The sequence below is a fragment of the Stenella coeruleoalba genome (assembly GCF_951394435.1).
Source record: "Stenella coeruleoalba genome assembly, chromosome: 15".
Classification (NCBI taxonomy): Eukaryota; Metazoa; Chordata; class Mammalia; order Artiodactyla; family Delphinidae; genus Stenella; species Stenella coeruleoalba.
The window spans coordinates 24,235,459-24,248,283 of NC_137161.1; the positions used below are offsets into that span (position 1 = coordinate 24,235,459).

The 12,825-nt window shown below is 43.2% G+C and overlaps 1 protein-coding gene across 8 annotated transcripts in view; it reads left to right on the forward strand.

Annotated features, from left to right (window-relative positions):
* Positions 1-8,798: 8,798 nt before the first annotated feature.
* PIGU (phosphatidylinositol glycan anchor biosynthesis class U) overlaps positions 8,799-12,825 on the forward strand; it is a 127,944-nt gene continuing 123,917 nt past the window's right edge. For 7 of the 8 annotated variants that reach the window (XM_079946524.1, XM_079946523.1, XM_079946521.1 and 4 more), the window contains exon 1: positions 8,799-8,984. In XM_079946524.1, the coding sequence (XP_079802650.1) occupies positions 8,855-8,984 (130 nt within the window). In that variant the 5' untranslated portion in view covers positions 8,799-8,854. The remainder of the gene's footprint in view (positions 8,985-12,825) is intronic. The other variant, XM_079946526.1, reaches the window with a different exon arrangement.

Sequence of the window (12,825 nt, forward strand, 5' to 3'; positions counted from 1 at the left end):
ATGTAATATGATATACTCTGTCCTGCAGACTCACATATTTCGCTCAGTAATACGACACAGGAGTTCTACTTATGTCAATATACACAGATCTTCCTCATTACAAACAAAACCTAAAACCATCTTACAGTTTCCGATTGTATGGCAGAAGAAAGCTTATTTAGTTTATCACATATTGATGGACATTTGGGTGGCTTTCAATTTTTTGCTGCCACAAACAATGTAACAGTGACTCCTCTTCTATGAATAGAATAGAATCAGAGAAGTGAATTGCAAGATTGATAAGTATACATACTTAACATTTCAGTAGATGCCATCAAATTGCTCTCCCACAATGTTTTACCAATTTAACTTCCACTAACCGTACATGAGAACCTTAGGTTTTCATCTTGACTGGCCCCTGTGCTTTCTCCTGGATCAAAGCTCAAAGTCCCAGTTATCACTGGGATCATCCAGACCCTGAGCCCTACTCTGCAGAATCCTGAGTGGATAAGCCAAGTGTTGGGAGGAATGAACACAGAAAAGGGACAGGCTGTCCCCCTCTTGCCAGATGGTCCCCCAGGGGACATGACTCTCTCCAAAGGAAAGGCTACATTGGGAGTGGGAGAAATTGAGCTCCCCTTCAATACGAGTGTCTGAGAGGAGGTTTGGTATCAACAAATGCACTGAACTTCTACTCTGGGTGGGGAGGGTCTTAAGCTGGGTGTCTTGACGTAGAGATGAGTCAGACCCTGTCTCTGCCCTCTCAGAGCTTGATGCTCATGGAGAAAATAGACAAGTAAACAGACAGTGACAGTTCTGTCTACTAAGTATTGAGCTGGACTTCCTTTTCTGACAATATCTGGAACTTCCTGCTACGTAACACATGGAAATGCTGGAAATAAAAAAAATAAACATCCTTTTATTTTTTTTAATTTTTTAATAAATTTATTTATTTTTTGGCTACATTGGGTCTTTGTTGCTCCATGCGGGCCTTCTCTAGTTGTGGCGAGTGGGAGCTACTCTTTGTGTGGTGCGTGGGCTTCTCATTGTGGTGACTTCTCTTGTTGTGGAGCATGGGCTTCAGTAGTTGCAGCACACAGGCTCAATAGTTGTGGCTTGCGGGCTCAGTAGTTGTGGCGCACGGGCTTAGTTGCTCCGTGGCATGTGGGATCTTCCTGGACCAGGGCTCGAAACCATGTCCCGTGCGTTGGCAGGCGGATTCTTTTTTGTTGTTTTTGTTTTTGTTTTTTTGCGGTACTTGGGCCTCTCACTGTTGTGGCCTCTCCCGTTGCGGAGCACAGGCTCCGGACGCGCAGGTTCAGCAGCCATGGCTCACGGGCCCAGCTGCTCCGCGGCATGTGGGATCTTCCCGGACCGGGGCACAAACCCGTGTCCCCTGCATTGGCAGGCAGACTCTCAACCACTGCACCACCAGGGAAGCCTGGCAGGCAGATTCTTAACCACTGTGCCACTAGGGAAGTCCCAAACATACTTTTAAATACATTTAACATTTAATGGACCTGCAACCATTTGGATTTTAACAGACATTTGGGGAGATGAAGGCTTGGGCTTACATGAAGTTAGGGATTGGAACTGAGACCCTTGATAAATCTAGGATACTTGAAGGGCTATACCCACAGTGAAAGTACAGACTAGGGGAAAACAAAAAAACAAACGTCTGAGTACTAGCAAAGAAGACAAAAAGGATCTATGTCCATCCTGACCTGGTCTTAGGGTGGGGGAAAGAAACTATCTTCTGAGAATTTGAAACTGCATGCCTGCCCTTGATGAGTATGGGGTGATGAGTGTGGGGTTCATATTTACATCACCTGCATGTCTAGGAATCTCTAAGGCTGAGAAATGAACATCAAAGGAGACCTACTCCAAAAGTATCTCTCAGATGCCTAGCAGAAACTAATGCAAATCCTCTTTGGATCTCCTCCGTGGACCCCCTCCTCTTTCCCCAGCCATTGCAGGTTACACAGAATTCCTGTATATAAAGCCCTTCTAAACAGCTGATAATCCACAAGGAAAAAACTGATGAAATACACGAGGAAACAATCCACCATGAATAAAATTCAGTAGACACAATGAAGAGAAGAATCAGACTCCCAAGAACATCAGGTAACAGAATTATCAGATAGTGATCATTAGAGCGCAGGTTAGAGGCAGCTGCTAAATGTTTTGGAAGCATATAGAAAGAACTAACTCCTTGATGAAATCAAAGTCTTCCTAAGAATGAGCCTTGAAGGATAAGTGGGAGTTTGCTAAGTGAGGACAGATGCTGTTGAGTAGCTGGTGGGGTGCACAAAGCATAATGTACCAAGGCAATGACCACTGATAGTTTATTTTTTCAGATGCAAATAGGGCAGAAAAGTAGGGGATGAGGCAAGAGACGTAGGTAAGGGGATAGATCATGCTGGCCCTATGAACTGTCTCAAGAACTTTCATTCTTCAACTAAATGTACAAGAAAGCCAGTGAAGGGTTTTAAGTGAGAGGTTAGTGATATTCATTCATTCATTTGTTCATTCATTCAACAATAAATGTCAGACATGGAGAATGGTTGGAGAATGGAGGGTGGCATCAGGAGACCAGTCAGGAGAGAATAGCAGACATGTAGGTGAGAAATGCTGGTGGCTTAGACCAAAGTGGTGGCAGTGAAGATGAAGAGGAGTAGGTGGATTTGACTGATATTTAGGTCAAAGCGAGAAGGTATATAAGGGATGGGAAAGTGGGAGGTATCAGGGCTGATTCCTAGGTTTTTGGCTGAGCAACTGAAAGATTAGTGCTGCCATTCACAGAGGTAAGGAATTAAGGAGGAAGAGTGAGTTGTTGGAAAGAAGACACTGAGCTCAGTTTTAGATCATTGGAGTTTAAAGTGACTTTGTGATAACCAGGTGGCAATGTCTAGGAGGTAGTTTGATGCATAATGTCTGAATCTCAACAAGAGAAATCTGGAAATTTCTGAGCTGGAAATAAAGATCTGAGAGTCATCAATATACAAATGGTAATTGAAGTCAGGGAGGTCTACGAGAGTCGAGAGTCCTTTGGGAGGCTGAGTTCCATCTTCTGTTGTATTGGTTAAGAGATTTTGGTTGCAAGTAATTAATGATCCAACTCAAACTGGATTAAATTAGAAAAGGAATTTGGTCGAAATGTCCATCAATAATTGCTGCAGGCAAGGCTTGATCCAGTGGCCCAAATAATGGAACTAAGATCTAGTCTTCTCTAATTTCTCCAAAACACTTCCTAGGAGTTGGCTTAATTTTTGACAGGCCCTCTCTTTGTGAACACAGTGATACTGTAAGGGAATGCCTCTGCCATGGCACTGCGATGACCTCACATGTATTCATTCATATAGGCCACACTGGCAAAGGTATGAAAAGCTTATCTAAGTCTTGGCAGAATGCCTTGTGATCCTCCCAGAACATGAGAGAATGGAAGGCTTGTAAGGCAGTGAGGCCACCTTCCACTTGCCTCCCTATCTCCCCTGGGTGGCTGCCCTGAGACGGTTTTCTTATTGCTTCCCAGGTTCTGATGAGCTATGGGGCTTTCTGCCCTCCCTACTCAGAATGGAGCTGCAGAATATAAAACCTGTTAATTGAACTCTAGGATCGGCTCCTCAGCAATAGGGTATCCTACAACCCATGTTACAATTGTTCAGCCCCTTTTGTTTCAGTGTCATCCTTTTTGGTGTGTGGAACAAGGATCACAGGAAGCTGGCTTGTTCTTCTTGCTGTCTATGTAAATAATACACCATTTAAATCAAAAACGGGCTCATTGTATCTTTACTGGTAGAATCAGTCAGGCCTTAGCCTTGGCCTTGCCTTACTTTGTCTTATATGTATAAGTTACCAGTTGCTCCTGGGTCTGGGTGCTTCCAAGCTCAAACCCGCGGAAAAGAAAAAGCCTATTGCCCAAATGGCTCAGTCCAAAATTCCAGAACTGAATCTTGTTGGCTCTGATTGACCTGATTTGGGTCATACACTCATGCCTGAACCAATCACTGTGGCTAGGGATTTGGAACTATTGGTCAATTTAAGCCATTTAGGGCTCATTCCTGGAAATGAGTGAGAGAGTGAGGTCAATCTCACTCAAATCACCTGGCTGAGGAATTCAGGGTCCTGTTAGGAAAAGGGAAAGAGGGAATGGCTACCAGAAAGCAGTAAGCAAAGCCCACTATACCTGTCTCCTTTCCCAGAGCAGTGTGTTTTTGGGGGGAGGGCATGAGGGATCTGGATACATAATTATGGAGGGTGTGGCTCCTGAAGAGTGAGAGAGGTTCAGAGAGAAGAGGCTGCGGGATGGAGAACAAATCTTTAGCCTTTGGAGGCCTAGTTTACATCTTGGTTTTCCTAACAGGATGGCTTTTGCAACAGTGGGCAGTTGTGGTCGGGGACATGAAGGAAATTGAGAGGGCTTGAGGCACTAGCTCCCGGAAATGTGTCCCCAGGGCATTATGTAAGACCAGATCTCTGGTTCCTTTTGGGCCCTTACAATACTTGGGTCCAAGGGTTGAGGGGGGAACTGGTGCAGATATCCCAAGGGGCCTCACCAGAGACCCAGCCCGGGAGCAAGAGGCAGCCAACATAGGAGACAAATGCTGAGAACCATGATTTCTGGGCCTGGTGCCACCACTGACTTGGTGTGCGGTCCTGGGCCAGGCACTGCTCCTGCCTGGGCCTTAATTTCCCACTCTGTACGATGGACTAGACCAGATCTTTCTTACTTTTTCAATCTCAAGGATGCCTTCATTTTTCCCTACATGCTACTGTCTTCAACTCACCCCTGCTTGTTGAGTTGTTATTGTTTTTAAGTTTTTATATAATTTATTGTCTTCTGGTGAAAAATCTGCACAAACACAGATCAAGTCAGTGCTGTATCTTTAATCCTTCCTTTCACTTTTATAGCAACCCTGACTTTTTTCACTCTGTTCTTATATTGCTTTTGCTGATTTTCTTGAGTTCTTTCCTTCTCATCCAGGCCATATCTTACAAATCTCTGTTCGTGTTGATTTCTCTTCGCATAATCCAAGAAATTGTAAAATTTATAAAAGTCTGTTGCTTTGCCACCACCAAAGTGGCTTCAAATCTGAACACAAAAACATCTGATGTGTTCTCTTGGTTACATCTTGGTTAGTTTTCTCAAATTCTGTCTTAGGTACTGTTGCCTTCCCAGGATAAAGGACCACTATGACCATTTGTTTCTGCAGAAACAGTTGGTATGTCATGAATTTCCTTGCCTGGCTGGTTACTGTGTCACATAATGGTGGCTGCTCGGGACTTCCTGGGTGGCTCAGTGGTTAAGAATCCACCTGCCAACGCAGGGGACATGGGTTTGAGCCCCATCCGGGAAGATCCCACATGCCAAGGAGCAACTAAGCCCGTGCGCCACAACTACTGAGCCCGTGAACTACAACTACTGAAGCCCACGTGCCTAGAGCCCGCGCTCCGCAACAAGAGAGGCCACCGCAATGAGAAGCCCACGCACCACAACAAAGAGAAGCCCCCGCCCACCGCAACTAGAGAAAGCCCGCACACAGCAACGAAGACACAATGCAGCCAAAAATAAATAAATTAAATAATTAATTAATTTAAAAAAACATTAAAAAGAAAATGGTGGCTGCTCATCAGGCAGCCAGGGAGGAAAAAAGCCCTGTTTAAAGATCTTGTGTACTCCTCAATCTGAGATTGTTGCTCTAAGTTTCTGTCTCAATTTTTTATTAATGAAAGTCTCAGACCTTTACAGGAGCCAGGGTCTGAGTGCCGGGGATAAGAAATAGGGGAATTTGGGAAACAATGGATCAATGCTCCCTCCAAAATATCTCTTGAATACACCCTTGAATCCTCATGAAGTCTGGTTCCCCAGGTTTCTCTTTCACCCAGTTTAGCTCCCTCATAGCCTCCTAGTTAATTTCCTTTATGGTAAAGATGGCCAAAATCAGTTTGCTATTTGGAGTAGAAAAAAATGTACTTGATAAGTTGTAACTTCATAGCCTAGTGCAGGATCTGGCAATGGTGGGTGTTCAATAAATGCTAAAGAAAAACTACCCAGGTGTGTGGCTTAAAGCTGGTTATTCAGAGCCTCAATTCCTTCTTCTCTAGGTAACCCATACATCATCTGGGATGTCAGGAGAGAAATCACCTTGTTTGCTCCTTTATTATTTCCCTCACTTCAATTCTCTACCCTTCCTTCTCAGCTACAACAACAAAACAACCCAACCTAACTCAATTCAACCCAACCCAAATTCCTCTCATCTTCTCATGCATAGAAGCTTAACCACAACATCTGGATCCTGGTTCTGCCACTTATTAGCTGTGTGACCCCAGACAAATGACTAAATCTCCATGTGTCTCAGTTTCCTCATCTGCGTGTGGTGATGGGGAAATTATAGTACCTGTAGTATGTGTGTGTGTGTTTGTATATGTATAATTATATATATATATAATTTGTATTGTAAACAGCATGTAAAGCACTTAAAATAATACTTAGCACACAATACGCACTGAATATTTGCTAGCTATTATTACTATTTTCATCTTTTTTTTGCATAAACTACTGGATACCTAGGCCCTCAGGGTAATGTTTTTCAGTGTATGGCTCCTGAACCACCAGCATCAGGATAATCTGGAGAGATTAAGAATGCAGGTTCCTGGGCTCCACCCCAGACCACAGTCTCTAGGGCAGAACTAGGAAATTTACATTTAATAAATACATTTCCCAAGTGATTTTTAAAAATTAATTAATTAACTTTTGGCTGCGTTGGGTCTTTATTGCTGCGCATGGGCTTTCTCTAGTTGAGGCCAGTGGGGGCTACTCTTCGTTGTGGTGCGCAGGCGTCTTCTTGTGGTGTCTTCTCTTGTTGCGGAGCACGGGCCCTAGGTGATGGGCTTCCGTAGTTGTGGCTCGCCGGCTCTAGAGCTCAGGTTCAGTAGTTGTGGTGCTCTGGCTTAGTTCCTCCATGGCATTTGGGATCTTCCCGGACCAGGGGTCGAACCTGTGTCCCCTGCATTGGCAGGCGGATTCTTAACCACTGCGCCACCAGGGAAGCCCTGCCTTTCATCTTGTTTATGGTTTCCTTTGCTGTGCAAAGGCTTTTACATTTAATTAGGTCACATTCGCTTATCTTTGTTTTTATTTTCATCACTCTAGGAGGTGGGTCATAAAAGAACTTGCTGTGATTTATATCAAAGAGTGTTTTTCCTATGTTTTCCTCCGAGAGTTTTATAGTGTCCAGTCTTACATTTAGGTCTTTAATCCATTTTGAGTTCATTTTTGTGTATGGTGTTAGGTAGTGTTCTAATTTCATTCTTTTACATGTAGTTGTCCAGTTTTCCCAGCACCATTTATTGAAGAGGCTGTCTTGTCTCCATTGTATATTCTTGCCTCCTTTGTCATAGATTAGGTGACCATAAGTCCGTGGGTTTATCTCTGGGCTTTCTATCCCGTACCATTGATCTGTATTTCTGTTTTTGTGCCAGTACCATACTGTCTTGATTACAGTAGCTTTGTAGTATAGTCTGAAGTCAGGGAGGCTGATTCCTCCAGCTCCATTTTTCTTTCCTAAGATTGCTTTGGCTATTCGGGATCTTTTGTGTTTCCATACAAATTGTGTAATTTTTTGTTCTAATTCTGTGTAAAATGCCATTGGTAATATGATAGGGATTGCATTGAACCTGTAGATTGCTTTGGGTAGTATAGTCATTTTCAAAATATTGATTCTTCCAATCCAGGAGCATGGTATATCTCTCCATCTGTTTGTATCATCTTGGAGTTCTTTCACCAAGTCGTTCTTGATTATGCAACCTGTTTCGTTTCTTTCACAGGTCTTAAATTCCTTATATACTTATTTAATATTTTAATTACTATAGCTAACATTTGAGCACTCACCATAAGCACTTTTCATACATTAATTAACGAAGTGGTGTGCTACTTATGCTTGTCAATGGCACTCCAAACTCCAGAAACCCAATTTGTACTCTTTGCCCATTTCTATGGTGTAAAGACTCCCATAGGTTGGGATTTTAAACTATCAACCTGAAGTCGCTGAATACGTATAATACCATTATACAGTATTTGCCATAGCGATAATAGCAGTGGTAAATAAACTCAAGACCACAAATAAAACGAGAGTGTAGTAAAATAATTAGGAAGTGATGTGTTTTGAGTATTTATTATCTTGTTTTTTACATAACTTGTTTAATTGTATGCTTATATAATTTAATTTTTGATAATGGCTGTGTTTAAAAGCAACTAGCAACATTTCTAAGCATTCCTCAATCATTTCTAGCTAGCCCACAACAAGCCAACAACCAGCACATTCTTCAGATGAGGGACCTGAGGCACAGAAAGGTTAAGCAACTTGTTCAAGGCCGCAGAGCTAATAAATCTGTAACTGTATCCTCAGAACCCAATACCGTGCCTGGCATATAGTTTGTAGTCTATCAACAATTGTAGGATAAATAAATGAACACATATTTAATACTCTTTTAAAAACATAAAAAGGGAAAAATTAAAAACATACACACAGGAGTGAAATTAACATCTCTTTAAAACTCGCTCACAATCCTAGAACGATTACTGCCTTCACCTATCTACTTTCAGCAGCACTTCGGCTCCTGGGCGCTTTTACAATTCACCGGCTACCTTAGGAGACGTCGCCCAGCACTTTGCTACGAGCTCGAGTCGCCCCGCTTTCCGTCGTCCCGCCCTATTTCGCCGCAAGGCCTCCTGGGAGTGGTAGTCCCCAGTCTCGCAGCTCCGGCGGCAGCAGCTAGGCGCGCCGGGCCACGGAACTACACGGGGCGGTGCACAAGTCGAGAGGCTCTTCCACCTCTCTTTTCCCTCCCCGCCTGCGCGGCCGCCCTAGCTATCATGGCGGCTCCCTTGGCCCTGGTGCTGGTAGTGGCAGTGACCGTGCGGGCGGCCTTGTTCCGCTCCAGTCTGGCCGAGTTTATCTCGGAGCGGGTGGAGGTGGTGTCCCCACTGAGCTCTTGGAAGAGAGGTGAGGCCACCGGCTCGAGTAGGCGGCTAGGCCCCGCCTGTGCGCTCCTGGCCTCTGTGAATGGGAGGCGGGGGCAGTGGCCGCAAAGCTCAAGATTCTGGGGGAACTGACCGCTCTCTCAGGAGAGGGCGGGAGGGCGGGGCCTGAGAGCGGGCTGCTAAGGGGGTGGGCGTGGGACTGTGTGGTGAGGTTGGGGCACTAGGGGCCGGTCACCTGCGGGGTGGCGATCTGAGGGGGTGTGTCCCACTCGGGTCCTGAGCTGAGTAGCGTGGTCTGAGGACGGGTCGGGATGAGGAAAGGGCGTGCTGGGTGGAGGGGGATTTGGCGCGAGATCGCAATGTGATGTTCCTCCGGGGTGTGGGATGGTGTGTGATGGGGGCCCGAGTGAGGGGACCAGTCCTGCCTAAGCGAGGAGAGTGTGTGAGTGAGCGTGCTTAGCAGCTTATTCTCAGTCTGGGACTTTGAGTGCATCTTTTCCTACTGTGTCTTTATAGTTCTTTAAGTTCTTCATCAAACACTGTTTACGCTGGCGCCCTCAAAGAGACAGAATTTGGGCCAAAGATCCATAGGCTAGTGGGAGAGATAGATAATTATAATAATAATTATAATCATTTGTGAAAAATGTACTTCCTTTGTACGTCCAGTTCCTCCTTTGGAGTTCTGACCCTGAAGAAAAGGTCCCCTCCTTTTCCAGCTTCTTAAAGCTGTGGAATTCGAGCTAACTCTTGAAGGATGCAGAGTTTGGAAAGGGAGATTAGAAAAAGGGGAGTTCCAGGTAGAAGATAAACAGGATCAAGAAATGTTGAAGGGGGCTTCCCTGGTGGCGCAGTGGTTGAGAGTCCGCCTGCCGATGCAGGAGACACGGGTTCGTGCCCCGGTCCGGGAAGATCCCACATGCCGCAGAGCGGCTGGGCCCGTGAGCCATGGCCGCTGAGCCTGCGTGTCCGGAGCCTGTGCTCCACAACGGGAGAGGCCACAACAGTGAGAGGCCCGCGTACCGCAAAAAAAATAAAATAAATAAAAAGAAATGTTTAAGGATGTGAAATGTCCGAAGTAGGGGAGTAATGGGATGGGGGTTAGGTTAGGGCCAGAGTTTGAAGATTTTTTTTGAAAACTGTCTTCCTGAAGTATGGACATGTAATAAGTGTAGAGCTCAAGGAATTTTTACAAACTGTATATGCCCATATAGCCAGGACCCAGACTAAGAAACAGAACATTACCAGCACCCCAGAAGTCCCCCTCATGTCCTCAAACTTTAAATGCTAGAGTTTTGATGTTGTCCCATAGATATTTTGGAATGGCGTAATGAATGGATGTTTTATGAATAATTAGAGCTAAGTTTCCTAAAAATACTTACTATATATCAGAGACTATGGTAAGCCTCATTTTATCCTCCAGTTTTTCTGTGTGTTAGATGGTGTTATTTTCCCCATTTTACCGATGAAGAAACTGAGGTTTGGAGAAGTTAAGTAATTTTCCCAGGTTTCCCAGTTGACAGATGGTAATAAAGATAGTTGTAATTTATATGTGTGATGGTAAGAGCTTAGATTTGAGCTTTGCATATAATATTTGCGTGTAATTATTTGTTGAACAAACTGAATTGTTTCTTGAAGCCACTTGTTTCCAGCTTTCTTCTGGATTCCAGAAGATCCATCCGTTTATTTGATAGTGCAATTAAAATTTATACAAATTTCTTGCTTGATAAAATGCTTGACAAAATGTGCTTCTCAGTCCAATAAAAATAATAATAACTAACACTGATGTAATGCTTTCCACATGCCAGGTACTGTTCTAAGCAGTTTAGGTATGTTAAAAAACATTTAATTTCTACAATGGCTTTTTTAAAAAAAATAGATTTATTTATTTATTTTAGTTTTGGCTGCATTGGGTCTTCATTGCTGCGCATGGGCTTTCTGTAGGTGCGGTGAGCAGGGGCTACTCTTCGTTGCAGCGCATGGGCTCTAGCGCGCGTGGACTTCAGTAGTTGCAGCACGCAGGCTCAGTAATTGCGGCTCGCGGGCTCTAGAGCACAGGCTCAGTAGTTGTGGCGCACGGGCTTAGTTGCTCCGCAGCATGTGGGATCTTCCCGGACCAGGGCTCAAACCTGTGTCTCCTGCATTGGCAGGTGGATTCTTAACCACTGTGCCACCAGGGAAGTCCTCTACAATGGCTTATGATGTAAATACTATTGTTAGCCCCACTTTATAGATGAGAAAATTAAAGTACAGAGAGATTGTTACTTGCCGAAAGTCACATAGAGAATAATATTATGTGACTAGCTAGCAATCTTTAGGCATGGCTGTTCCACCAGAGTTCACTGTATACTATCTTGTCAAGAATAATTTTGGAACATTTCTGTCATATTTTGGTGTTTCCTCAGCCTTTGACCTAAAGATTGGGAATTATTATGGACTTAGCTTCTTGAGTCAGGATAGAGCTCAAACTGTGAGTGCTTGTTTAGAAACCCGTTTCCAATGCAGCTGTGAGAGTCAGGGTCAGGAGGAACACTTCTGATAACGCTACTAAAAAAAACAAAACAAAATACTTATTGCTAAGTAAATACAGAATTAGTAAACTGCGCACAGCAGTGTATTGCACAGTGCATTATAAGGCAAACACTTTTGTAACCATCATCCAAGTCAAGAATCAGAACTTTGCCACTTTTCCTAGAAGCCTTTCCATATACCCCATCTCAATCACAGCCTCTCATTCCCCTCATAAGTAAACCATTATTCTGTTTTTTATAATAATGACATCTTTGCTTTCTTTTTGTCTTATTACCCAAATGAGCATCCCTAGACACTATAGCTTAGACATGGTCTTCAAAAAAAGTTTATGTATGTCTTTCAAGTCTCCCTTAATTTTAAAATTTCCCATCCATCTCATTCTTTTCTTTAGTATTTATCTGTTTAAGAACCTAGACCATTTGACCTGTAGAGTTTCCCATAGTTTGGATTTTCCTGATTGTATATTCATGGTACAGTATAACACATATCTGTCTGGTTTCTCCACCACTGAGAAATTTTCCCTTTTTATTTTTATTTTTTGGCCATGCTGTACAGCTTGTGGGATCTTAGTTTCCTGATCAGGGATTGAACCCAGGCCCAGGCAGTGAAAGCACCAAGTCCTAGCCACTGGATGGCCAGGGAAGTCCTTATTTTCCCTTTTTAAGTAGTAAACGTTTGGGGGATATACTTTGGGGCTCTGTAAACATCCTGTTTCTCTTTAACTTTTTGTCCACCACTTTTTGCATTTATAGTTTGGTCTTCCCTGCAGCAATCATTATTGTGGTGTTCTAATGGCAACGTTTCTATTTCCCTCATTCCTTCTTTTTTTTGTTTTATTTTTATTTATTTATTTTCTTTATTGAAACATAGTTGATGTATAATATTATATAATTTATAGGTATATAATATAGTGATTCACAGTTTTTAAAGGTTGTGCTTTATTTATAGTTGTTATAAAATATTGGCTATATTCCCTGTGTTGTAGAATATATTATAGCTTATTTTATACATAATAGTTTATACCTCTTAATCTCCTACTCCTATATTGCCCCTCCCCCCTTCCCTCTCCCCACTGATAACCACTAGTTTGTTCTCTGTATCTCTGAGTCTGCTTCTCTTTTGTTATATTCACTAGTTTGTTGTATTTTTTTAGATTCCACATATAAGTGATATCATATTTGTCTTTCTCTGACTTATTTCACTTAGCATAATGCCATCCAAGTCCATTCATGTTGCTGCAAATGGCAAAATTTCATTATTTTTTATGGCTGAGTAGTATTCCATTGGATATATACGTATACCACATCTTCTTTATCCATTCATCTGTTATGGAC